This window comes from Sus scrofa, chromosome 9 (assembly GCF_054392235.1).
Source record: "Sus scrofa isolate SSC_HxYL_T2T_F1_AM1 chromosome 9, Sscrofa_HxYL_maternal_Yorkshire_Landrace_v2.0, whole genome shotgun sequence".
NCBI classification, from domain to species: domain Eukaryota; kingdom Metazoa; phylum Chordata; class Mammalia; order Artiodactyla; family Suidae; genus Sus; species Sus scrofa.
In genome coordinates this window covers 16736496-16764068 of record NC_139391.1, presented here as the reverse complement: position 1 = coordinate 16764068, position 27573 = coordinate 16736496, and the positions used below count along the sequence as shown (strand labels likewise).

Genomic DNA, 27573 nt, shown 5'->3' with positions numbered 1-27573 from the left:
GGTTGAGATGCATTTCAAAATTAAGATAAACAATTCTGTCAGTGGCTGAGCAGAAGAGTTAGTTATTGGACTGTTACATTGTCTGAGGTAAATGCACTTGTCTATACATGGAAATTACTTAGTCACTTGATTGTTAACTCGGTTGAATGATCTCTGTCAATATCATTAGAGGGGGTCTTGCATTTTTAGCTTAAAGCTGGATCTGAATTACTGGTTTAAATACCTTCAAAAATACTGCATTATGATACAGCATTAAAATAAAAAATATGCGTCTAGAAGAATGATTGGCACATGCCAGGCAATGCAATGAAAGGAAATAGAATCTGCCAAATTTCTCAGAATATATCATAAGAATCTAAAAGTGATAAGCAGGGTGGGGACCAGTTTATCTGCTTGAAGGACTGTAATTTTGGTGGCAGACAGCCCTCTCTCTCAAAAGCTTTTGCCTGACTTTCAAGAGAAGGTGGCTAACTTTCAGGATGCTTCCTTCAGTTAAGAAAAAGACTAAAGCTATGAGGACTTTCCAAATGAAACATCAATATTTGTCTTTATGCCTGAAAACAACAGTTAGTCCTCATGATTTGTAAAGGCCACTGTTAATGAGCATTGTTTATGCAAAGTCCAAAACTTAGCCTCCATACTTGATTAGGCCACTGCAGGAAGGAGTATGGGTGAATACAGATTACTGTTAAATCTAAAAAGGTGAATATTTATGTGATTCTTCCTCCAACCCAAAGCTGTAATGAAATGATGTGGTGTGCACTGGACAGATTCTAGCATGCTGTGACAGTATGTGATAATTGTGATTTATAATAAGAAATGTATATTTGGTCTTCCTCCCGTTTCTGGCGTAAAGCTCCAGAAACCCTTGGAATTAAGTGCTGAGACTAAGATGTCTTTCGTTATGTTACTGAGGTGACTTTTTGAACTGCCCTTCGATCACCTAAGGATGGGGCCTGGTTTCCGGGAGAACCAATCATATCCTTAGAGGGTTGGACCTTCCAGTCCCATCTCCCTGCCCAGTGACCTGTGATTTAATCAATTGTGATCAATTGTGCTTATGTAATGAATCCTCCATAAAACCTCCAAAGACAGGGTTTGGAAAGCTTCTGGGCTGGGAAACATATGGAGATTTGGGGAGAATGGTGCTTAGAGAGGGCACAGAAGCTCTGAGCCCTTTCCCCAGACCTTACCCCATGCCTCTCTTTCATTTGGCTGTTTCTGAGTTAAATCCTTTTGTAGTAAGTTGTTATCTAGCAAGCAAATGAATTCCTTGTTTTGTGAGCTGCTCTAGCAAATGAATTGAACCCAAGGAGGGGGTTGTGGGAACCTCTGATCTAGAACCAGTTGGTCAAAAGTACAGGTAATAACTTGCTACTGATCTTCTACCGATACCTGAAATGTGTGTGTGTGTGTGTGTGCGTGTGTGTGTGTGTGCACACGTGCGTGCGTCTGTGTGTTGGGGAACAGTCTTGTGGGACTTTGCCCTCAACCTGTGGAATATGATGCCATTTCTGGGTATAACTAAGTGTCAGAATTGAGTTGAATTACAGGATAGCAGCTTGTGTCCTGAGCATTGCTTGTTCTTATGGGAACTGCCCCCAACCCCACCCCAAACTGGAATCGATCAGAACACCTATACACAGTGTAATTAGCTGATGACCTTAGCATCTGAATCTGGAATTCTATGACAGGCTAGACTAATGCTGCTGAGTAGCAGTTTGCTGTTTTATGCTTCACTGTAAGTCTGGGTTTTGTTCACATAGGAAGGCTTTTTCCCCCTTCTTTAAAGAGGTACCAGAGGTAGAGGATTATTCACGCTAGCAAACATGACGAGCTCAAATGAGCTATTTGATCCTTTGGGTTTTTGTAGCATGGCAGAGATGTAAGCGATGTTAACATAAAGCTTAAAGAGTAGTAAATGTTTGCATTGTTTAATGCCTTGCCTCTTCTGAAATGCTAGGCACACACACAATGCACAATGTAAACCTCTTCAGAAACTGCCGGCTCCTTAAAGAGCTCTAGCTGTCAGTTCCAACTTCAAACATCTCCGAGGAGGGCTTTCGACCTGAGCTTTAAGAAGAGTCTGAGGAATCTGGCATAAACAACCACTCCTTATTGTATCCCATAGTGCCTGTGGTCATAGAAAACATTAGACATTAAGAAGAAGAGTTGATTTTGTTAATAAAATTTTCTAATTCCAGTCAATACTGAAACCAGAGCGGGACTAGATAAAAGTGTTGGGTCCTTTCCACGGAGGGATGTCTTCTCAATAACCTCTGTTGGAGTCCTTTACTTCGGGACTTTAAACAGCATACGTATTTGCTAAAAAGTTAAAATATACTGAAATAAATTGTATTAACTATGTTTATAGCTTAAATAAACATAATTGCATATTCACAGTTACTTATAAAATGAAAAAATATAAAGGGGTATCTGCAATGTTTTTCTCACTCTTCACATTGGTATTAGGATAGCCCTTCAGGCTGGGCTAGTATTTTTTTTTTTTTTTTCTGGTACGCTGCCTCTACCTTCATTATGTTAGTTCTGTACTTCCAATCTTTACTGACAGCACTTGCCCATTCCAGACAGCTGTGGCCTGCTCACATATTATGATACCAATAGTAGAGGATGTTTAGTCTCATTGAAAGTCATGGAGAATGGGGCAAAGAATATTAGAGTTGTAGTGAGATAGATCTAAATTTAAACTCCTTTTTGTTATGTATTACCTATGGCATACTGGAAGAATTACTTGAGAACCTTATTACCGTGTCTTGTGAAATGGGATTAACAACACCGGCTCTAAGGGTTCTCTGTGATTATCAAAGTAACTTACTGAAAAGCGCACTGCTTGGCACATAGTGGGGCCCACATAAATGCTAATTTCCTTTCCATTGCATCGTTCCTTCATTCTCTAGAGCAATCATTCTCAGAGTGTGGTTCCCAGACCCCATTATCATCATCAGAGGCCACAGCATCAGCATCAGCATCAGGGGCTTGTTAGAAATGCAGCTTCTTGGGCTCTACCACGACCACATACCTGTATCAGAAATTCTGAGCATGAAGCAAGTGATCTGGGAATTCCTCCAGGTGATTCTGGTACATGACAAAGTTTGGGAACCACTGCCCTGAAGTACAGGCTTCTTGTTTAAAGTTCAACTATTTTGTTTGTATTGTTTTTGTCATCTTGGGAAAAAATGTGATTTTTGCTTAGGTTACAAGAGTATGGTTCTCCAGGTATGCCCTCTGTTCTTGCTCTTGTCCTGGAGAGAGATGGGATTAAAAGTGCACAGAAAAATAATGGTGGCTGATTCCAACATGGAAACCAGCACCGAATGAAAAGTCTCTTTGTTCTATTGCTTCTGCAGTGCTTAGACCAGCCTGCCTTCTTGGCATCATCAAATTTTATAATTTCTGCCAATCTAATGGATGTGAGATCACATATATCTCTAGGTTTTAATTTTCATTTTCCTGATTGTCATGTTTGTTAGCTATTCGATTATCAATAGGCCAGTTGCTTATACCTCTGTGAAATGTTGATCATCTGTTAGTCATTTTCCTTTAAGACTGCTTAACTTTTCCCCCTTTTATCCAATCTTATTAAGATAGAACTGAAACATGGATAGACCCAGAGATTATCGGAGTAAGTGGAGAAAGCCAGACAGAGAAAGACAAACGTGGTGTGGTATTGAGTATTTGCGGGATCTAAAAAATTACACAAATGGACCTTATATACAGAACGGAAATAGACCTACAGATACACAGAAAAAAACTTACTGTTACAAAAGGGGAATGGGGTACAGGGAGGGGATAAATAAGGAGTCTGAGCTCAACATATACACTCTACTATATACGACACAGAGGAACAACAAGGACCTACAGAATAGCATGGAGAACTGTACTCAGTATTTTGTAATAACCTATAAGGGAAAATAACCTGAGAAAGAATATATGTATAACTGTATCATTTTGTACACCTGAAACTAACACAACATTGCAAATGAATTGTACTTCAATAAAAAACTAAAAAATAAAATTAACAGTACATTGGAAAAATATGTAATATATAACATTGTGTAAGTTTGTGTACAATGGGTCGATTTGATATACTTAAGTATTATAAAGTGATTACCACCATAGCATTGGTGAGAGCATTAATACCTCTATCACGTCACATAGAAATATTAATACCAGAGCATTAATACCTCTATCACGTCACATAGAAATATTTTTTTTGTGTGTGAGAACATTTAAGATCCACTCTATAAGCTACTTTCAAGTATATAATACAGTACTATGACTCTATGCAACATGCTGTACTTCAGATCTCTAGAACTTTTTCATCTTATAACTGGAAGTTTGTACCTGTGGAACAGTATCTCATCATTCTCCCTACCTCTTAGTAATCACCATTTCTCTGTTTCTGGGAGTTGAACTTTATTTTAGAGTCCACATATAAAATACACTGATACAATACACTGTGTGTTTCTGTTTGACTTATTTCACTTAGCACAATGCCCTCAAGATCCATCCACTTGTCACAAATGGAAGGGCTTCCTTCTTTCTCATGGCTGAATAGTATTCCATTGTTGATACCATATAGATACATGATTTCATTGAATTGTCTGTGTTTTCTTGTAGTTCACGAGTTTCCTTAAAACAGCTACTCTAAATTCTTTATCAGGTAAAATGCAGGTGTCCTTGTCTTTGAGGTCAGTTACTGGATGATTATTGTGATCCTTTGGTGTCACATTTCCTTGATTCTGCATGTTCCTTTGAGTTTTGCATCACTATCTTCACAGCTGAAGTAGCAGTTTATACCAACTTCCAGGGAGAAATACCTTCCATCTGCCCTCCTAGAGATTGTAAAGCTTTCTCAGACCTTCTGTGGCTACACCTGCTCCAGGCTTCTTGCTCCCTCTTGTGGCAGCATTTTTAAAGAGCGTATGCCTTCTCTCCCTCTTCAATACACCAATGCTGACAGTCTCTTTTTGTTTTCCCACAGGTGGCGTTACAGATCAACTTTGTGGTGTCCCCTTGGCCCACAGATTCATGCCTGCTTCCTGCATGTGCTTGCTGGACATCTCCCAGAGCTAGCCCTTGTTACCACCTTCAGGGGGCACACAGGTACCTGCTGCAGACTTGGGGTGTGCGTGGTTTAGGAACGGGGGTTCTGGGAGTGTCCATGGGTCAGCTGGGGGATTGTAGGTGGGCTCTCCCAGCAGCTTGTGGGTAGGCTTCTTGATGGAGTCCACCATACTCTTAGTAAGCTCTGCATCCCTTCCATGTCATCTGAAAGCCCTGGGCACATTCCCAGACTCTTCCTGGCCTGAAGTCTTGGAGCTCCTGGTTTAATGAATTTGGCTTTCTGAACCTGCTGGTTGCCATCTCTGGGCATTCAACCAACCTTGGATCAAATATCAGTCGACTATTGGCAGAAGCATGGATGGAGAAGCTTCTGATGTGGGGGGCCAAATTTACGGCTCCATTTCATGTAAGGGACTTAGGCATCCCTGGATTGTAGTCTACATAGCAGAGCCCATGGAACCAATCCCTAGAAGGTGAGGCTAAGAGAAATGAACCTCTTTGGTGGCATCTACAGAGCTGGGGAAGTGTGGTGTCACTCATGGGCTCATTTTACCCCAGGGGAGAAATCAAGGTCCCTAAGCCCCTGGTCTTCTGACCCTAAGCTCTGCTGCCTTGAGGGAGGGGTGACAAAGGCAAAGTCAAACTGTTCTTCCGTTACCCAGTGCAAGCTCATGTCCCAACATGCAGTGAAGTCCCAACAAACATACTAAAATGTTGGTGTTTTGGAGCAAAGACAGGTTTGTTGCAGGGCCATGTCAGGAAAATGGGTGGCTCATGCCCCAAACACCCCCAACTCCTCAAAGGCTTTCAGTAAGCATGTTTAAAGGCAGAGGGAGTGAGGGGTGTGGCTAGTTGTTACAAACTTCTCCTGTAGCAATCTGCTGTTGTTGGAGTTGTCCACATTGGTCAGGTCATGATGTTCCTGTAAACCTCCTACAGGACAAATGTTATTCTCTGTTCTGCTATTTTTAATCTCTATATGAATGAAAAGTGTTATTCTCTAAAAGGTCAGAGCATTGAGAATGGGTTGTCTGGTATATTTCAAGCTATAGGCAACATTCTTAACTGGAAGCAAAAGCAATAGCATACAAAGGTTAAAGTAAAAAAGAAATAGATTTAATACAGAGTCAGATTTGTTCTTCCCTATTAAATTATTTAGTCCAGTGCCCTTAAACTTGTATTGTTTTGCTGGAAACCTGGACTTCCCATAAAGGCCTTCTCTGCTCCACCATGGGTGCTTTCCTCAGTCAGAGTTTTCCTGGGCTTTGGACCTTGGCGGAAAGGGGCCAGAACTGGTTCATGGGTCACTTCAGGGCCTATAGCCAGGACTGAGGTCTGTTGCCTACCACCTGACATACAGGTAGGTGGATGAGGCACCCCCCCCCCAACTCCGGGTTCCTTAGTTATAAATCCCACACCTCCTATGAGGCAGTTTTGATTGTAGTTGGGTACTGATATTTGTTGTTGGGATGGTGAGTCTACAAAAAATGAGAGATGCCTTATGCAGCCATGACGCTAAAGTCACTCCTTGCTTAGTTTTCCTTTAATAATTCATAGGAATTCTTGATTGGTAACCAAATGAATGTTTGACCCTTTTTTCCACCTCTAAAAATGGTGGTTGTATATTGTTCAACCTGATCTATTCTAGATAATTTAAAAAATATTTTCTCCCAGTTTATGCTTCATTTTAAATTTTTCTTCATAATTTCTTTTGATTTAAAGTGTTTTATTAGTACTGTCCGTAAGATTTGGTAGTTCATGTGTCTTATTTCAGAAAACCTTCCCTATACTTACCCCACTGATCTGCAATGTTAACTCTGTTCTCATATAGCATATTTGGATAATTTTTGTTCATCTTCCAGATTTATTTTAGAATTATCTTGTTAAGTCACTTTAAAAACTTGTTGAGATTTGATTGAAATTTGGCAATTTTGGAGAAAATTTGATTTAAAATACTGAGTCTAATTTAAAAAGATTAGCCAAATTCTGTTTTTTTCTAAAATTAGCAGAATATTCATTCTGCTTATTTGTCTGAAGGTTCTTCTGAGTTTTCTGAGTAGGTATTCATATTAACTTGTAGATCTAAAACAAATGTATTGCCATCTATTTCTCCAGCAAGATACAACGAAAAAAGATTTATTTGGAATCAGCAGAGAATTGCAATTTAGGGGTCTGCAACCATGGAGAGCCAGGTACAAATATATCTAGCCAAAAAGAGAGTTGAACTCTTCCATAGAGTGGGAAAGGAAGTTGGGAGGGCTAGAGTATACAGCCCATGGCTTTTTTTGGCTGGAGTTCTTGCTAGGAAAGAAGGAGGCTTTTCTTCTTTTTGTAGGGCTCTGCTATTGTGGTGGGGGTATAAGAGCTTCCCCTTCTGGTTTTTCAACTCTATTTAATTGAGGTTTCTCTTTATTAATTCCTTACAAACTACAAAAGTATGATAGTTTTGTTTCCTTGATTTCAATGTAATACTGACACCTCTTTTTTTTTTTTTTTTTTTTTTTTTTGTAATTGCATCAGTATTCTGGGTAGTTCCCTAAGTATAACATTAAAGAGAAAGTGATAGTGCACACCTTTGTTATTGCCTTGATTGTAGCAGGGGATGCATCTAACTTTTTACCTTTTGAGTATAATTTCTGCACTGTCCTTTCTTTTTGTTTTGGTAGATATCCTTTATTAGTCTAAGGAAATTTCATTCGGCTCTTAATTTTCTAAGACGTTTAATCATAGGGAGTGTTAATTAAAATTGCGTTGCGTGTGTGTATACATATATTTAAGTTTTTCTTCTGAAATATTTCATTTGGTGAATTACATTAAGAGGTTTTTCTTGTATCCCAAGAACAAAGGAAACCATCACGCTGGCTAGGGTTTTTTTTGTTTTTTTTTTGTTTTTTTTTTTTTTTTTCTATACCACTTTATGAATTGATGCATTGGGTTTGCTAATTTGTGTTTTCTAATTTACCATTACATGCTATTCTTATTTTCAATACAGTGTTTTATATTTTACACACGATAAACCTGTTTCTTTAGATAGGTATCTGACAACTCCAATATCTAGAATTGATTCTGAGATTTCTGCAGGGACTCAGATCTGTTTGGAAGCTCAGTACCAGCTCAGAATTTCTTATAACTTGTTGATCTTTTACCATCAGTCAAAATTCTGTTCATTCATGAAAATCCATGTTGAAAGAAGATTGATGGATTTCCTTATGAAGGAAAAAACTCTGTAGTCACAGATCTTTGAGATTAGATGTAATTACTCATTTTTAATTTTATTGCTACTACATTTATTTTATTGCTATTCCTACTACATTTTATTGCTATTTTTATTTGGCCATCAGTTATATCTTCTTGGTTTACCGCTTGTCGCCCACACAATTTGTGAGGGCCTTCATTGGAAGGATGGCATTTTCACTTACGTCTGTACTCCCAACACCAGTCTGATCCTGCCATATAGCAAGAGACAGACCTGGGTAATGGGGAGGAAAAAAGCTATAACCATCCCATGTTTGAAACTAGCTTTTACTAACTCTGTGACCTTGGCCTAATTACTTGGCCTTAAACTTAGGCTTCATTGTCTTTAAAAATAATTGACCCATTTATCATAAAGAATTAAATGAAATAATGTGTATAAAATGACTGGCTGATAGTCGATCTTCTCAGCATGTTTGAATATATGTGAATTGACCTCCTAGAAGAATCTGTTTTTAGCAATAAGCCTAGCGTATCATTTAGAAATTATGTTAAAAGTTTCACAGAGTTTTCCTTTGGAGCCACACGTAAAGGAAGCTGGTCTCAGCCTGTACTTGGCAAAGAAACAGCAGCTTCAGGCTCTTTGGAAAGGAGTCTTTGCAAAGCACTGTTGGATACGCTGCTGCAGTTAATAATTTTTGCTGCTTCTCTCTGGATAATGATCCTTTCATCACATTAGTTTTGCTGAGGGAAATACAGGAAGGCCTGGCCGGTGATTCCATCTGGACCTCCCTTGCACGGGGACATGGAGAATTTGTCATAAGGTGCCAGTTACCTCTAAGCACACCCCCAGATTCTCAGAGAAAGCCAAGGATTAGCACTTGTTCAACCCAGGAACATGATTTTTGATCAGGAATTGTAGCATCATTGACTCTTAGGCATATAAACAGTATGTCCAAACATTTATGTAAGACATGATTAATTAGATCAACATGTAAGCTGTGAACAAGTGATTTAAACTTTTGGAAGTATAGGTTAGGGAAAACAGGATTACAGCTTTCTTTTTCTTAAAACTTTTCAGTATCCCTCAATGGTCATCAAGTGAAATGGAGATTGTAAAGACTCTCATCACTGCATGACACCCTCCCTTAAAATACTCTTCTCACTATTTTTTCCCATATGATCTGTGCTCCCACTTTACGTATTTTGCTATGACCCATAAATGCCCACCACTTTGCTGTCTGTCTTTACTCAAACAGAATTCCCTCCTTGGAATGTTCCAGTTTAACCCATTCTTCTACACCTAGCTCAAATGCTAACTTTCTCAGGTAGACTTCTTGATCAGAAATGAAGAATTTATACCTAGTTATGAAATTAAAAAAACTAACAGTGCTACTATGCACATTGAGCTAGGGTCTAAATCCAATAACTTTGAATAAGCCCAGCCCTGTTGAGAGTTAGAAAGAAGGCAATAATAATATACCATTGACTGTTTTATTAGTTAGATAGTATGAGACTGTGGGGGACAGAAAACCAGTCTAGCTGATCTGTTGACCAGAATACCTATCTGTGACTTCTTCAATGTGGTCATTCCCCATGAGCTAGTTTGGGATTATTGAGACTATTATTATTAGTTGGCTTCTGAGCCTGTTAGTCAATGTTTTAGCAGTTTTCTTTCTTAGAGATTATTGGTATTATTAGCATGGTGTCTGAGTTGTAAAAGCAATTGCCCTAAGAAAGCAAGGAGAAAGGTTACGGCATTTCTTTTAATGGGAGGTCATAGAGCATCATCTTCACCATTCTCTACTGTGAAGCAGTGACTGAAGTTCAAAGAAGTAGACACAGACTTGGCTGCTTAGTCTGCCAATGTCACATTTTAACAAGTGGCTACCTTGGAAAATAAAAACTTCCACATTGCCCCATATTGTCTTCTGTTTATTTACCCTTTCTATACCCCATAAGGAAATCCTTAAATCTCAAAGGGTCTATGAATTTGTCTCAGATGTCACAAGAATTGGGATTGGTAGAGAGATGATGTCCTGTTTTAGAGATGAACTTGTGTTCTGTTTTGGAGATGGGTTTGGGGGAGAAGACTCGGGAGGGATGGGATGGCTGATGGCAGCCTAGAGGAAAGGCTAGGAGGTCTGGGGCAGAGTAAAGAAAGGAGAACCCAGAGCCAGCCCAGATCTGATGGCGGCTTTCTATCAAGGGTTGATAGATTAGGCTTTGTTTATCTTAATTTAGATGTGAACAATTAATTTTGCATTGGTAAAGAAATGATGAATTTTTGCTTCAGTTTTATTTGTTGAGCATAAGTAATCAATTTAAATGAATAAATAAAGCTTAAGCCTTATGGATTAAACTATATTTATACTTTGAGTGTACATGGGTTTAAGTCATATTGCTTGCAACAGAAATTTAATAGTTTCTAAGGAGAGCATCATAGCACAAAAGGGGTGAAGGCCACATCCAGGCTGGGAAGTTTTTTGGGATTGGGGTAGAGGCAGAGGATACTGTTTTGATTTATGGGCCCATTTGTCATTATTTTAGTATTTCTCTTGCTTAGAGATGGAGTATGTCATATCCCTTAAGATCTAAAATTTGTTTATGGAAACCGGAGTTTCAATTCCCTCTTCACTACTTAGAAGAAGAGTGAATTCAAAAAAGTGACTGGCTTTGAAACCTCAATTACCTTATCAGCAAAGTGGGAATAATAATAATACTTCTGTTAAAGAGTTGGTATTGAGGATTCAATACCATCATGTCATAGTTCATACATAGTACAGCTTCCTGAGTACTTGTTTTGCTTTCAGCCTTTGGCATAGTTTATCGCCTAAATATTTTTGTGGAAGGTGGTCCAAATTTTCTTTCATCCTCCAGGTGGAACTCTTACTCTGGGAAATCATTCTCATGCAGATGTAAAAACAAACAAACAAAAAAGACGTGTGAGCAGAAACTTCTGTGAGAGGAATTGCTTTGGTCAATGAGTGGTTAGAAGAATCCCAGCCCTAATTACCCAAATGTGTACAAGGACCCTCCACTGTACTCAAGTGCTCCTTCACGACTCGTAGAATTTGGAGTGCAAGACGGTGATGCTGCTTGCATTGTGATGAGATTGGAGACTGTGGGTATATGTCATAGTTTCTTTTCTTAGGTTTCTGCTCTCAGTCATGACTAGATGAAACTTTAAACCTCTGGATTTTCCTGTGGGCTCAGCACTTAATGCAAACCAATTCCAACTGGCCCAAGTTGGGGCTGGGGGGCAAGGTGGGGTCAGGAAAGGTCCAGGGATTTCCTTTACTTTACCAGCTGTGCAATCCCAAGCAAATGGCTTGACTTTAGCTGGTCTGTTTCCTCCTTTGTAAAATGAGGACGACAATGCCTCCTTCACAGGATTGCTATAGGATTAAAGAAGCAAAGAGCTGGCCCAGGGCTTGGGGTGCAGTAGGGCTTAATTGGCGTTGTTTTTCCTTAGTGTCCATTCTCTCATAAGTCAGTCATCCCAAACATGATTCCTAAAAGCAGCATTTCCTAACCTTGGACACATCGGGAGCTGGAAGTTGTCAAGTCAGAATGACCTCTTGTCGTGCTAGTTTTAGACTCTTTGTCACCTTCCACTGGCCGTGGAGATGTGTAAAATCCAACTCCTCCTGCACACACAATGGGCTGATTTGCAAAAGTTTGGAAGATGTGCATAAATATTAGATGCAAGAGAAGCAGTAGTCTGGGAGAATCTTCTCACATTTCTTGAGAGTTTGGTTTAGATAATGAATCTATTGCAAGTAGGAAAAACAAAGTTTTGCCTTGAAACATTTGTGGCAGGGGGTTGGGGAGTAAGAGACAAACCAAACTCCTCTCACCATGTGATGGACTTTAAAGGTATTGTCCTGACCTGCCACTTTGCAGCCTATAAGAACCAAATTTTCACTTAAGCCACTCAAAACCATTTCTTCCTTTATCTCCTTCCTCCCTCCCTTCCCCTTCTCCTCCCCCTTTTTCCTTTCCACTCTCTTTTCCTCCTTCCTGCCTTCCCATGTTTCACCACCATGTTAGGCTTGAGATACACTGTGTAAACCAAGGCAATATGAGACCCTGTGGCTCATATAAGTTATTGTTTGGTTATTTGAAGCAACTGCTTAAAGTATCATTAAAATCATGCATGCATACCTAAAACATTTTATTTTAACTTGTAACAGTCAAGGGCATATTTAGTCATCAGTATTTTAATGTAGGGTTACTGTTTTCTTTGATTATGAAGAAGCCACTGATGAGAGTCCTTAGCATTTTATTTGCATAAACCCCATCCACAATGCATTGTTTACAACTTCCAGATTCTGTTACTCTAAAGTAGAGCTAAAACCTGGGTACTTGCCAAGCAAACTGAATGCATGAGCTTTTAAAAATTTTACATACTTTTTCTTCCAATTTTAAAAAATATTTTCTCTCCTTGTTTAGCAGCATTAAAAAATGACTCACCTTCACTGAGTCTTTTCAAAATACTCTGTTTAGTATTACTGATATAACAGCTCTTTTTGCATTCATATTTAAAGGGTTTATGTTAGTTAAACTTTGTATTCCAATATCAACTATAAACAAACAAACAAAGATTTGGTAACAAACATCACTGGCTCTTGGTAAATTCACAACCTAGATGTTGGAAGCAAAATGTGTGTGAAGACATTGTGAACAGCCTACCAGTCTTAAGCTTCAGTGGTCTCAGTCAGTGGGCTATAGAGGTGAATACTTAATCCAGAGAGTTGATTAAGTAGAGATTTGGTTAAAAGAGCTGGTGTTACATAGTGTCAGACAAGTAAAATAGGCAGTTTGGATGCAGGATGTGTGATAGACCAGTTGAGACATCTCCTATTTTTGTGGGACATGAGGACAGTTGACCCAAGCTGGAGCACTGGGGAAGGATGCAGCATAGTGTTTTACATAGAATGGGCACTCAATTAATTTCTGCCAAAGGAAATATTTGTGGATATCCATCCTTAAGATTTTGGGTTTAGTTCGATTCAAAGAGAATCAAACTCACTATTCCTAAGATTCACAGAGTTCAAGAGTTTTTTTCTCATCTATAAGTTAAGTGATTATATGACAATTAATACTTCTGTTTGCTGAGACTTGGAAGTATTACCTCGTTGAGTTTGAAATAGTTACATGATTTGGAGTGGGGACTATGTTTCATATGTTAGAGAAGAAATACTAAGGGGTGTGTGGCTGGAGAAGCTCTGTTTTTAGTTCACATGCTAATGAAAGAAGTAGCTACACTGCTTACTTCACCTTCTTAGAACAAATTGCAAAAAGGGGTTCAGGACCATCGTGTATAACTCAATGTTCAGAGAAGAAAATCAGGTGAAAAAATAGTGATTAGAAATAACTACTGCTTTAAAAGGGTTTATTATGTGCCCCTAACTCTTTTCAGTACTTTACATATTACCTGATTTAATCTCTATGATGCCCCAACTAGATAGGTACTATTATTATACTTATTTTAGAGAAGAAGAGATGGAAACTTAAAGGAATTAAGAAATTAAGCAACTAGAGACACAAGTCCTTGACTGTGTATTTTCCAAGGCCCTGTTCTTTGCAATTCTTTACATAGCCACCCAGAGCAGAGGAACTGGTTAAGGACCCAGGCCAGGGCAGCTCTTCTTGAGGGTAACAAGTTAGGTGGAAAAGTGTTAACTTTGGGTGAGGGTGGGACAGTCCTTAGCAATACTAATGATGGAAAATTTAAGTGAATTTTGGGGTAATTCAAGCATAGAGCAGTCTTAAATAAGAGGAAAATCAGCAGCGAATGAACAGAGAGACAGTTTGCGGTGACCCCCAAATGGACTCAATTGTTTTATAGATACCAGAACCCGCTTATAGTCTTTGCCATATGTGTATGTATATATACACATACACATAAATATACGTATGGTACATACATATACACATATAACATAAATTTATGTATTTTGAACTTAGAGATATTTCTCATATATATACACACATATATACGAGTTTATAAGAAACTATATACTTACCCCAGTCAGTCATCCTTAGTTAACCCTTTTGTTTTCAAGACGTTATTGGCAACCCCTCATAAGAGATAATCTAAGCCAAGGGAACCCCACCCCATATAATTTAACAAGCTTTTATTGACTCTACTTTATGCTCGGTACTGAGTCAATAGAGATGAAGGGTCCTCTCCTAACTGAAGAGACAGCCCCTTAAATAGATCATTTCGATTTATTCTTCTAGGCAAAAGGACTTTGTTGTCTGGGGCATCATGGAAGTACCATCTAAGCCTCTTCACTCTTTTTTATTCAACAAATTCTATATTACAAAAGCACCAGGCTGGGGCTTCTCAGTTATGGTCAGTCCAGCCATTGTAAGACAGGAAATTGTTGGACTAATTCTTCTGCAGGAATGACATCTGGGTAATGGCCCTCAGCAGCATTTCACAGGCGAGATTGTTCCTGCTTCTATATACTACCCTTGAGTCCTCTGACCTTGCGATCATTCATAAAACAACATTACTTTGCTTTTCATCATTTAACAAGTCATGCACATTGCCTCAAACTACCATAAAGTGCAGTATGATGCTCCCAAACATTAATAAAAATAAGCTCCTGGTTTGGCCAACTTTCCCCTCCCAACCCCACACCACTTTCTTGACAGAATAAAGCAGAAATTTGTCCGAATGATACAAAGAGAATTGGCTTTGTTTAATTATTAGTCTTTAATTCTGCAAGGGAATGAGTTAAGGATGTGTTTCCAAGAAATAAAGCAGTGGAACATCACAATTAGAGGTGTGAAATTCAGGCATGATATGCAATTGTTTTACCAGTTTTCATAAGGCTTACCACCTGGTATTCACCACCTGGCATTCGCCAAAGCTATTTTGAGACTGTCCCTCAATCATCCATAGGTATTAAAGCAGTCAGCAAGGAGTTACTTATTTGTTAGTATATGACTCATAAGTACTTACTTAATGGGGGAGCTACCAGTACAAGATCAAGAATGAGTGAGTCAGGTATGCTTCAGCATCTTAAATATTTCCTAGTTATCCTTGTACTATTAGAAGCCTTCTCTCCGAACTCTGAAAATGGATTTTGTATTAAGCTGGTTGTATTTGCAAATACATACAAAGCCTTCCATGATTCAAAATCTTCCTGTTCCAAGGGACACGGTTTAGGGATGGCATTTTGTTGTTCTGATTACACTGAAATTTCTGAAACGAGGGATCCTGTATAATAAGTACCATCTCTGGTATGGTAATCAATTTTCTGATTCATGTAACAAGCCCTCTCTGAAATAAAAATGCCTGAGGAAAGAGATGTTTTGGAGGGGAATCTGTCGTGCTGACTGCCTGCCAAGCCAGCAGCCTGCTGTGGATGTAAGCAGCCCTAGGGCTTCCTATGCACAGGTAGAATTAGATTCTGAGGTTCTGGCCATAACTGACTGAACAAGGGAGAGGTATCTGAATTAAGGCTGCTAGGTCTCTGATTCACAGTAGCCTGATGCACAGTTTCTCACCTGGGTGATGCTAATTATCTTTGACAGTGATAAACTCAACTGTAAACTTCTCCACTGGGGAGTCTGAGTATGAGACGTAGACTCAGCAGTTGGCCAGCGAGGCAGAGAACACAAAGAGGGGAGCATGAGATATGTATACAGGCTTCATGAAAAGGAATTCATGAGCAGTCAGGGCCATAGATAAGTAGAAGGATAAGCAGAAATTTTGAGAAAGGCAGAAAGGGGACATAGTGTCAGAGGAGTAGGAGTGGGTAAAGGGGCATGTTGAGTCACTACTGGCAGAGTATTGGAGTCAAGGGAACCACAGGAAAACTTGGTGGCCAGAGCTCTGGTGACTGATCTTTGAGGCTTTTAGCAATGTTCTCATTTAGGTGAGGTCTGGTTCTACTGTCGAAATTCCCATTTTACTTATTTCCACTTAGAGATAAGGTGATTGGAATGAACTGAAGGGACCTAGCTAACATAGGGAAAAGGTTGATTGAATAGTATTGGATGATTTTTTGTTTTATTTTATTCCATTAAGCAGATAGTACTTTTTAATTTTAATCCTGCTAATCTCATCCTGGAAAAGTCTTCTATATGCCCAAATAATTTGCGAAAATGATTAAAAACAACAGCAACAACAATAGTATAGGTGCTGTTTTCTAGTGGAGGTTGACACAGATGACTTCTTACAGCCTATTACTGACTACTATTTATGGGTGGTCAAAGGCAAGCCAGGTGCTTTACATACCTTATTTCTAAGCCTAGAAGAATCTTCAGAAATAGGTACTAGAAGACTTGGATTACATACTGAGGAAACTGAGGCTTAGAGAAGACCAGTGAATTATCTAAGTACATCCTGTTAGCAATCAGAGTGATGAGAACAACAGCAAAACAGAGTATCACTCATCATCCAGTTCTTCAAGGGTTAAGTTGCAACCCACTGCAGTCATCCATTTACCTTGCACACTGAGAGGAATTCAGGACAAAAAAACAGGATGAGGCACTCTGTGCTTTCAATAAATTGTACCCTAGATAGTTAGATGCATTTCTCAGGAAGAATTTCAATGACCCCAGATTCTTGCAACTTCCCATACAAAGAAAAGAAGATCATTAATCTGAGATGTCTGTTCTTTGTGATTAGCAGTAATATTTTACCAAGATCTAGGCTTGACTGTGTGTATTTCCTAGTCAAAAAACTCATGTACATATATACTGACTACTCTTCAGAGCAGTTCCTCTGAGCCATTTCTGTTCTATAGTCCTTTGTAAGACCATGAGTAAACCTTAAACTTAGAATTCTCATGTCACACAATGTTCTTTAAGTTGACAGTGGGGATCCACATTCAAGTCTGCCTGCCCTCAGAATGGGTGCTCTTCCACTGTACTTGACTGCCAGATCAAGGAGAGGCTTTCTACAAGGTCTGGCATTCCCACAGGATCTATGCTCCAGAAGAAACAGATGTGTATGACAGAGAGAACAGTAGATACTGCAGGGGCTGCTGGGTGCAGGCAGGCAGCAGGACCTGCCATTCCTGATAGATGACTGCCACTCCGTCTTGTGCAGACATGGTTATCCCAAACAGGCTGCATTTATTAAGTTGCACCAACTCAGTCAGGTATTTTACTACCGGTATCAATTTAATTTATATGTAAAAACACAATCAGTTTCCTTTGCCTTGCAAGAAATCTGACAAGAGAACAAGTGACAGATGGCAGGTAGAATGTGCCCCAGTTGTGGTGTGGATCATGGAAAATTAGACAGTTGGTCTATATTGGTATTTCCAGCAGAAATCATGGGGAGGAGGGGCTTCTGCCGAGAAGACTCATTTGTCCTGTTCTTCAGAATAGTCTGCCTCAGGTGGAGTGAGGCTATTGGAGGCTGGTTGTCCCTGAAGTATACCAGCTGGTTCATCAGGGATGGACAAGGCTTCAGATGACAGTATTTACTCGTGGGTGGGGCTATGGAGCTGATGGATCCTTCTAAGCTCCACTTAGAGGTTATAAGCCTTTCTCTCTCCTGGTCAGCGGGTGCTTGAATTGGGTAATTTGGGGCTAGTCCTAACGCTAAGACGAGCACTGAGCAGAGGGGGAGGACCAACGTGCGGCATATGTGCTGACGACCAGGCTCTGATCTAGGTGCTTGGGACAAACTTGGTGCTGTTAGGACTGGCAGTTGGAAAACTGCATGAAAGGGAAAAAAAAATACTATTCATATGATCTTGATTCTCCAGAGTGAAATGGACTTAAGAAAATTCAGTGGTGCAGATTTCAATTAAAGATGCATATTCTCAAGCCCTTTTCACCCCCATCAACAGCTGGGAATAGAGTCCACACTATTGTGGGCATCAGGGCAGAAATAAGCAAGCAGAGTCTTCGCCCTGAAGGAATTCACAGTCTAGTAGGGGTGATAGACAATTGAGCATGTGAGTATAATAGAGTATGATGAGCGTTATAATGGGACTTCTAAAGAGATTTCCCTTGGGGTATCTCTAGCTGTCTGTAATTGCTGCTGATCCCTTTGCTCTCCTCCTCTTGGTCCTACTACAGGCTGGATAGCTCACCTGCTAGCCCTCTGCGCAGAAGCTGCTTTTTCGCCCTTTTCCTGTCCTGGCTAATTGCTTTAATTAGCCTGTGTTATCTCTATATTCCTACCAAGGGACTAGGTCCCACTGAAGTAGACACCTAGTTTACCTTCTCTTTTAGAAATAAAGCCAACATGTTAAACGTCTCTGGTGTTGAAAGGGTAGGTCTGGAGACCTTTTTGTTTCATAGATTTGGGAAGAGCACAAAATTGGCAGATTGTTTTTGATGTTTTCTTTGTTTTGAGGAAAGCCTTTTAAAAACTTTTTTTTAAATTGAAGCATAGTTGATTTACAATGTTGTATCAGTTTCTGCAGTAAAGCGACTCAGTCATATATACACACACACACACAGACACACACATTCCTTCTCTGTCTTCCATCGTGGTCTATCCCAAAGGAGTGGATATAGTTTTCTGTGCTATACAATAGGACAGTATTGCTTACCCATTCTAAGGTAATAGTTGGCATCTACTAACCCCAAGCTCCACCAGTCCATCCCACTTCCTCCCCTCTCCCCCTTGGCAGCCACAAGTCTGTTTTCTATGTAAGTCGGTTTCTGTTTTGTAGATAAGTTCATTTGTGCCATATTTTAGGTTCTACATGTGATACCCTATGGTATCACTGTGTGTGGAAGCCTTTCTCTTTGAGCTAGGTTTGAACTGGGACTTTGTCTAGTTCCTCTGGAGAGTGGGAGTGGCGTGGGGGGTGGGAGAGGGAGAGGAGGAGAGAGACAGAGATAATGCAATTAATAAAATCTTCTATATTATGCTTACCTTAATAGCAAGTTGGTTCAGGACCTCCAAAGGCAGGGGCAGGATTGCTCTGTTAGTGATAGCAGATTCTTTAAGCACTGGAGATCCACTGGGTTTGTAGTCACAGGAGGGAGATAATCATATTTGCCCTTTAAGTGGTCAGTCAGGTAGTAAAATAGATCCAAATCTGAGGTGGAAAAGAATGACTTAGAACAGGGAGAATGGGGCCATCAAAACAATTTCCCTTACTTGTAATTTTGCCTAAGTCCACTCAGATGTGCCTTGGGGAAAAGGGAGAAAGACGAAAGTAGGTGAATCTTCCCTGCAGCTGTACTATGAATAGATGCATGTTATTTCTTGAGTACCCATGGATTGAGCACTCTGACTGAGACCAGAAAATACAGCTTGCAGCCAATTTCCTCAAGAATAAACGAGGAAAGCAAGCAAGCAAGCTTTTTTGCTGTTTAGCCTGTAAAATGAACTAATCCTCCACAGGCCTTCCTGTCAGTGCTAACTACTGGAGCAGAGCTGTGGCAAAGAGACTGCGAGGAGGAGAAAAAATATTAGCTTTATCCCAACTGGCCCATTTCTCTCCCCTCAGTTTTCAAAATAGAAATACCATATGGTTCCATATGATAGGACACCTTAATGTAGTGTTATATGTAGTCTCTTTTTTGGATACAATTGCATTTATTTGTTTGCACTTTCATCGCCAAATAATTGATGGCATATAAATGTGAGGCCAGAGTGCTAATGCCAGCAGACATAGGATTTAACCGGAAGAAGTTTAAAACATGAATTTAAGTAATAACAGCTTATTAGCATTTATTTCTCACTCTTAAAATATTACCTCTATTTTCCTTTAAGGACAAGGCCACTACATGCATTATGGGGCTCAACGCAAAATAAAAATGTAAGGCCTTGACATGGCAGAGTAGTCAATTTCCTCTTCCCCTGGGTACCCTGCCCTAATCCTCTGTGGCAAATAGCATTCTCCAAGGGTTTGCACCCTCTGTGCAGGGATGTGCTTGGTACTGGAACTGGGGTTAAATGAGAGGTCCTCACTGAATTGCCCCCCAAACTTACTGTGGTTCTGTCGGCCCCTGGCAGGGATGGGTACTGCCTTGCAATACCCCCAACTCATTCCCTATTTCTACCCTCTCCTCCCTGCCCCTGCTCCCAGGCTCCTCAAAAGGAGGTGGTGGGAGGGGACAAAACAAGGCCTTAAGACCTGGTGGTTGTCACCCTGGGTCGAGGTCTGTTGCCCTGAGTGGAGATGTGTTGGCAGCTGGCTGGGGAGGGCAAGGAGGGAGCAGGGCTGAGAGTGAGGTGCTAATGAGGGGCCTGGGGAGGGAAGCCTAAGCCTGGTGGGTGGGGAAGTGGCAAGATGAAGGACCAGATGTGAGCTGGGGCTTCAAGTCCCTCCCCTCCCACATGCTTCATTATCCTATCAGACATAATTTACAAAACACAAATTCAAAGACACCATTATGAAGAATTCAAGGTGGTGACTTACAGAGCATTGAACCCCAAGGGCAGGGGCCCTTCTGAGCATGGAGTCCTGAACAACTGCACAGGTATGAGCCCATGACAGTCCTACCTGAGGAGTTGTCCCTCAGTGTTGATAGTGGACACGGAAGAAAACGAAAGTGAGTGAAACAGTTGCTAGGCTTGGGGAGGTCGCATGATTAGAACTCCTGCTCCAGCATCCACAGGTATATAAGCTCTAACAAGTCATTTCTTTTTTTCTCAGATGCAGTTTATCTGTAGCTTTAAAATGGGGGCACTGAGAGGCAGAGAACTTGTATGACCATGTTCAAGGTCATGCAGCTAAATGGTGGCAGAGGAGGATCATCCCTGGCCTGACTCTCAAATCCATGCTTTTTGTCTACATGGTTTTGTTTTCTGATATAACAGGATCTGTGGCTCTGCTGATGTGTTGGCCTTTGGAAAAACTAGCAGACTTTAAAAATCTGCCCCTGAGGAACAAAAACATGAAAGCCATTTTGCATAAAATTTCAGGGGGTTCGCAGGTCCCCTGAAGCCCATCTGGGGACAAGGTTGAGGGCTCTGAAGATGTGTCAACACCTCATAGCTAGACAACAAGTTTTCTTTCCATCAGGATTGAAAGTTTTTACACAGCAGCACAGCAGAACCCTGCCCTCTCATTCCTCTATTACTCATTTCATAGTCTGTCTTGGCCAAAGCATTGTTTTCCAGCTCTGTCTTTCTGCCCATTTTTCTGTGGCAGCATCACATCTTCAGTGTACTTGTCCTCTGTGGGGAGATCTCCCTATCTTATGGCCACTCTGTTAGGAACAAGACATCCTTTCTAAAGAAAAACAAGAGCAGTCTTTTGAAATCAATTCCTTTCAAGGACATCTGGTGTGACATTAAGCCTCATTCTTTCCTGCTCTTGAGATCCACCATCACACCCGGCTAGGCATGTACTAGGATGCTCACAGCATCCACCCTCCCACCTCGAGGTGCTGCTGCAGGTGGCACACAGCCGATAGATGGCGTCAAAGACCCAAAGATGCAGCCTGAAGTGACGGTGCGTGCGTGGGTGCGTGTATGTGTTGGCCATGTATTATTGATGAGGAGAAATTAACTTAGAAATTTTCTTATTTTCCCCTCAGCAATATGAGCAGTAAACATGATTTTCTCAGTACAAGGTAACAAATAGTCTTGCTAATAAACCTAATAACTTAGGAGTTATGTATATTGAGCTTTAAAAAAAATTGTTATTAATATTCAGAATGCCTCGACTTCACAGAGAAAAATGTCCAAGAGGTCCTTTGGGGTCTTGGAGAAAATAAATAAAAAGTGGAAATCCTGATGAAGTGCAAAAGACTCAGTCAGGAAATTTTGTACTGTTGCTTAAAAGGTAGTTCTGTGTTCTCTCCTCAATACATTGTTGTATTGAACTCAGGTGTGCATGGTGGAAAGCGCATTCTCCTTTGGTGAGCTAAGTTTGAGTTCTTTGTCATTTGGAAATTGTGTGATTTGGGGTGAGTTAAATTTCCTGAACCTTAGGTCTTCATCTGTAAAATGGGTTGATGATACCCATTTTATAATTGTTGTTTATGCTACGTGAGCCATATGAAGTAGTTGGGGCAAAGTGAACATGAGTAAATACTAGTTCCATTCCTCTTTTTTAACTGCTGCTCTGAAGAAATGGCAGATGACCCATGTTTTTGGTGTCTATTAAGAGAGTGTTCAAGTGAGAATTTATCTGAAATAAATGTTCACTCTTTCTTGAGAAAACAAGGGTGAATAGGGAAGTAAATATGTCTTTAGAAAGCAATTGAGGTTTTATAAAATGACAGATGAGAATAAGAGATAAATACCATATGAGTTATGGCGGCGCATCCTGTGGACATAATGTCAAATAAAACCAACAATGGGGAGTGACGTTTGTTAGAATAACAGCTACATTTTGAAGTATGATAGAACAGTCTCCTAAGATCAGATCAGATCTCTGTCCCAACATCTCCTGACTGTGTGACCAGGCTGTAGGTCACATACATCCTCTCTGAACCTCAGTTTCCTCGTAGGTAAAATGTGGATGATAACATCATTTACTTATTCCATGAAAACAGGATTGTCTTGAGAGTTAAAAGAGGCGGTGTATGATAACAGCCCAGGTCAGGGTTTAGCACATAGTAAGCAATCTTTGTGACTGTCATCGTTGCTATTATATGTCACCTTGGGCCAAAAGATGTGGAACTAGGAAAACTAGGATCAGTTTCCTGTTCATCCATTAGCGACAATGTGAATTTGGTTAAATAACTGACTTCGTTTTCTCCTTGATCAGATGCTGACTGGGATGGTAGAATCCCTGCGCCAGCCACCCTGGGCACTTTTTCTGAGTACTAGATATAGTCTAACACGGCTGTCATTCAGAGGTGTGGACAGAGAGGCTGAAAATCTTATTAGGAAAAATCATGGCAAAGGAAGCCTGAGGTGACTGTCTGGAGAGGAGGAGCAGCTGTGGAGGAAGAAGATGGTAATGAGCTGAGAACAACAGGCTGGCATCGGAAGGGAAAAGCACTGCAATCACTCTCTGTTTCTTTCACAAGGAGAATAGGAAAGAAGAATAGCAGATTCCAAAAAATGGACCCAGGGAACTGTGTGTACCGCTGAGGCCGTGTCATAATTAGGCACCTGTGGGAAGAAAAAAATCTAGATGGTGCATAAAACTGAGGCTCTGGGAAAAGAATACAGGATACTGCCTTTCTCCTCAGCCCTCGGAGGAAAGGGATGGGCAGCCACAGATGGAAATTAGGCAGCAGGGTTGTTTTGGGATCTGTGTGATGCTACCAACTTGATTATTATTTCTGATTTCTGAATTATAATTGTATTTTTCTTGAAGCAGATTTGTAGTTAGAAGAGATACCTGGCATGTCAGATACTTCCAGGAGGGATAGATATGGTGACATTGATAGCAAAGGGTAAATGCCATGCAATGAATGTCACTAAGCATTGGACCAGCTGTGAGGTAATAGTGCCTTGTAAACTGTAAAGTGCCATACAAATGGTATTAAAAGCACAGCTGTAATTGCTGTGCCTTGAGTAGCAGCATGTTGAAGTAGGCAGAGCATAATTTTGAACTCTGAGGTCTTTGGATTTGAATCTTACTGACAGTGGGGAGGAGTTGGGAGGAGACCAACTCTAGGTGATGGAGCAGAGGCCAAGCAAGAAGGAAAAGAAAACTGGAGAGAAGGGCACCAGCTTCAGGTTCAGGCAAGTGTCGGCAGCAGGGAGATCAAACAGGAAGTGCTGATTTCCTCAAGCAAAGCGATGTCGCAAGCTGTGGCAATCTAGGAACAGGCAGTGTCCAGAGATCTGCACTGCGTGATAGGCAGGCCCACCCCAGGAAATCTGTTGGGTAGCAGCTCCCTGCTACTTTCTGAGGTTCAGGGGCAGGGGACCAGCCCTTTGATTCAACTGAAAAGAGCAAAGAAGGGTTCCATTTTTGTGTGTTTACTTAGAAAATGTTTATTAAGCACACCTATGTACCAAGTACTGTTGTAGATGTTGGAGGTACAGAGATGGAATGACAACAACGGGCCTTGCTTCTCTTCTAGTGGAGGGGGGAAAAAGAAAGAAAAAAAGCAAGAACAAATACAGTACTAAGATAGTTCTTGGAAAAGGGGCTCCAGGATAGAGATGTGCCTGTAGGACCAGGTAACAGAGTGAGGATGCTGGATTGAGTAGAGGGAGACGTTCGCAGAGACCTGTAACACTAGAGGCCTTGGTCAGTCCCACCTAGTGCTGTAGATTGGGAGTTAACCTTTAGAGGTGTCGCACATTGTGGCTTTTGTACCTCGCATCATTCAGTCATGCGCATGGGCAGAAGGATAACCAGAGAGGGAGCATAATCTTGGGTGAGGCAGCTCTTTTTAGTGGAGGGACCCACTAGTGCTCTCAGCAGCCAGCCCTCCCAGCAGCTGGAAGGATAAGTGCCTTGGACTTGAAGGAGTATTTGGGTGGCCTGCCAGGGCATCTGCTGTGGCTTACCGCTGGTGCACCTCAGAATAAACTTGCTTTATATAATAAGTTACCTGGTATTGGGACAGTTGGTAGTCTTTTCTTGGAGATACTGGTCCAAGATGCTGGTAGTCTCTTTGCTGAAGAAAATGTATTACATCCTGTACTTAACAGTGAACTCTCCTTACCATTCTGTGCTTTCACTGATTGGCTTGCCTGTGTGTTTTCCTTTCTAGGTTCTGAACAATTCGAAGGGCTGCTTTGTGTGGTCATTGTTGTTTGTTGCAAAATCTTTTGTGTGTCCAGCACATACTTGGCACTCAACAGGATCTTTAATGATTGAAAGAAAAGGCTATAGGAAATGAACAAGCCACTTTGCAGCTTTCTTAATTGTACCCGTAAACATTCAACCAAAATTACTGATGGCAGTGCAACATAGATATGCAACAATTATGCGACAATTGATGGCATTTCTACTTAACCTTCTATTATCATGAGACTTAGAAATTACTGGAAAAAATACTTTTCATAAAACTGGCCAGTCTGCCAACCGCCCCCCCCCGTTGCTCCTTAGTTGTATACTTATAGTTTATATTTTTTCCTAAAACACAATAGCTTTTTTTTTTTTTCATAAAGAGAAATTATGATGCCTCAATGGGGAAAGCGAAAGAAGATAGAAGTAAAAGGAGAGCTATGCTCTGTTCCTGGAAGAGAATACTAAGTATTATAAAGATGGTGAAATTCCCTAGTTCAATTTTAGAATTGTGCAGTATTAGAATTTTTGCAGGGTCTTCCGTAGGATTTAAAACATTTGAAATGTGGATTTTTATGTAAGAGTTGGCAAGAGTACCAAGAGCCTTTTTTATTTTTTTAAGGCAATAGCAATGTTATTGCTAGATAGATTTTAAACTATTTTAGAAAGTGACAGTTTCATGTATCAAAACTACATGATAGGGAGTTGAAATTTTGCTAAATTCAGACATAGGTTTGTTACTTTTGTAGATGCTTAAAAATGTTTAAGAGAAACTGGATACATCTAGGGCCTTAAGATTTAACAAAAGTATTACAAAATAGTAAAGAAATGATTATTAAGTGTACATTGGGCCCTTGACTGTCAGTAGAAACTATATAATTTGAATTCAGTCCTTATTCTATACACTGAGATCATTTTCAGAAGTTTAAAAGAGTTAAATATTTCTTTTGGAGCCTGAAAATATCTAGAAGGAAGTGAAATGATATATTTATGCTAGCTTTGGATGGAAGATCTATTTTGCAAGCCAAAATCTAATAAATATTGAGAAGATAGAAAGCTGGGTATATGGCAAACACAACTGATAAAATTACTAACTGAATAGATAGCAGCAAATAACTTTCATGTAATTCCTAGCAGCTTATGAAGTGTTGATGTACTTTACTAGATCTTGTACAACTTTTCTACTCAAAAGTATGGCCAGTGGTCTTTTTTTTTTTTTTTTTTTTGTCATGCCCCCAGCATCCAAAAGTTCCCTGGCCAGGGATCAAACCCACACTAAAGCAGGCACCCAAGCTGCAGCCACAACACCGCATCATTAACCCACGACTCCACAGAACTCTCAGACCATCAGTCTCGACATCATGTGGAGCTTATTGGAAATACAGAAGCCTGAGCCCAACTTCAGGCCCACTGAGTCAGAATCTGAAATATAACAAGATCCTCAGGTGACTCATATATATGTTAAATTTTGAGAAACAGTCTTCTAAATAACCTATTGAAAATGAGGCTTAAAAAGGTTGAGTAATTTGTCAAAGAGCACAGAGTCACGTAAAATACTAAAGTTTGATTTCCAGGTCTTCTAACTATATCTTCTTTTCATTCGTTGATTCATTTATCACTTTGACACATACTGATTGATGACTATATTTTCGGGTACTGACCAGGGATGGGGACAACATAGCTCCCTCTGCACTTATTTTCATGGGCTGCTTCCTGAAATAATTGTCTATACTCATATCTCAGCATTAACATACCTCTGCTTAAAAAGTAGAAAATACCATCACATTAATAAATCTATTCTCTTATCAATATCTAAACATAAGTTAAAATGTCATTAAAGTATGTCTTTTAATTTTTTTTTGACCATACCCACAGAATGTGGAATTTCCCAGGCCAGGAATAGAACCTGAGCCTCAGCAGTGACAACACCAGACCCTTAACCTGCTAGGCTACCAGGGAACTCCCACTGTGCCTTGTAATTTAACAAAATAAATGTACATGGTATATCTCAATGTTAATTAAGATACAGAGAAATAATGAGTTCATGTTCTGGCTCAGTGTGTTAAGAACCTGAGTAGTATCCATGAGGATGGGGGTTCAATCCCTGGCCTTGCTTAGTGGGTTAAGGATCTGGTGTTGCTAAAAGCTGTAGCAAAGGTTGCAGATGCAGCTCTGATCCCTCATTGCTGTGGCTGTGGCATAGGCCGGCAGCTGCAGCTCTGATTCACCCCCTGGTCTGGGAACTTCCATATGCGACAGGTGTGGCACTAAAAAGAAAAACAAAAAGATTTAGAGAGAGATATATGTTCTTATGAGGGCATAAATTAGTTTCTACATGTTTGGAGCACAAGACAGTCATATATGAGAAGAGCTATAAAACTGTCAAAACCTTTTAACTACCTTATTTCACCTTTGGAAAAAAGACGAAGGAAATAATTTCAATGAAAAACATAAATGGCTATAAAGATAGCCTAACTATGTTTTTTCTCACATTGATATCCAAAGCAAAATCACTGAGATAGCCAACATGACTGATAAAGCAAGCATGTGTTATCATGCAGCTACATGGGCAGAAAGAAAGCTGAACACACTTGTAGCTTTCTTGCCCTTGCTGAGAGGAGAAGCCCTGTGCTCTGCAGCCTGGCATCCTGTATGATCAAAGTCTCCACTCTCCTTGCAGATGCAGCTCCCCTGCAGCAGC

At 40.3% G+C, this 27573-nt stretch overlaps 1 protein-coding gene across 1 annotated transcript in view; it reads left to right on the top strand.

Moving 5' to 3' along the window:
* Window positions 1-27573, top strand: part of LOC110255407 (uncharacterized) — a 689852-nt gene that overhangs the window by 235272 nt on the left and 427007 nt on the right. The window contains exon 6 of the mRNA XM_084975506.1: window positions 5006-5127. Within this exon, the coding sequence (XP_084831632.1) occupies window positions 5006-5127 (122 nt within the window). The remainder of the gene's footprint in view (window positions 1-5005; window positions 5128-27573) is intronic.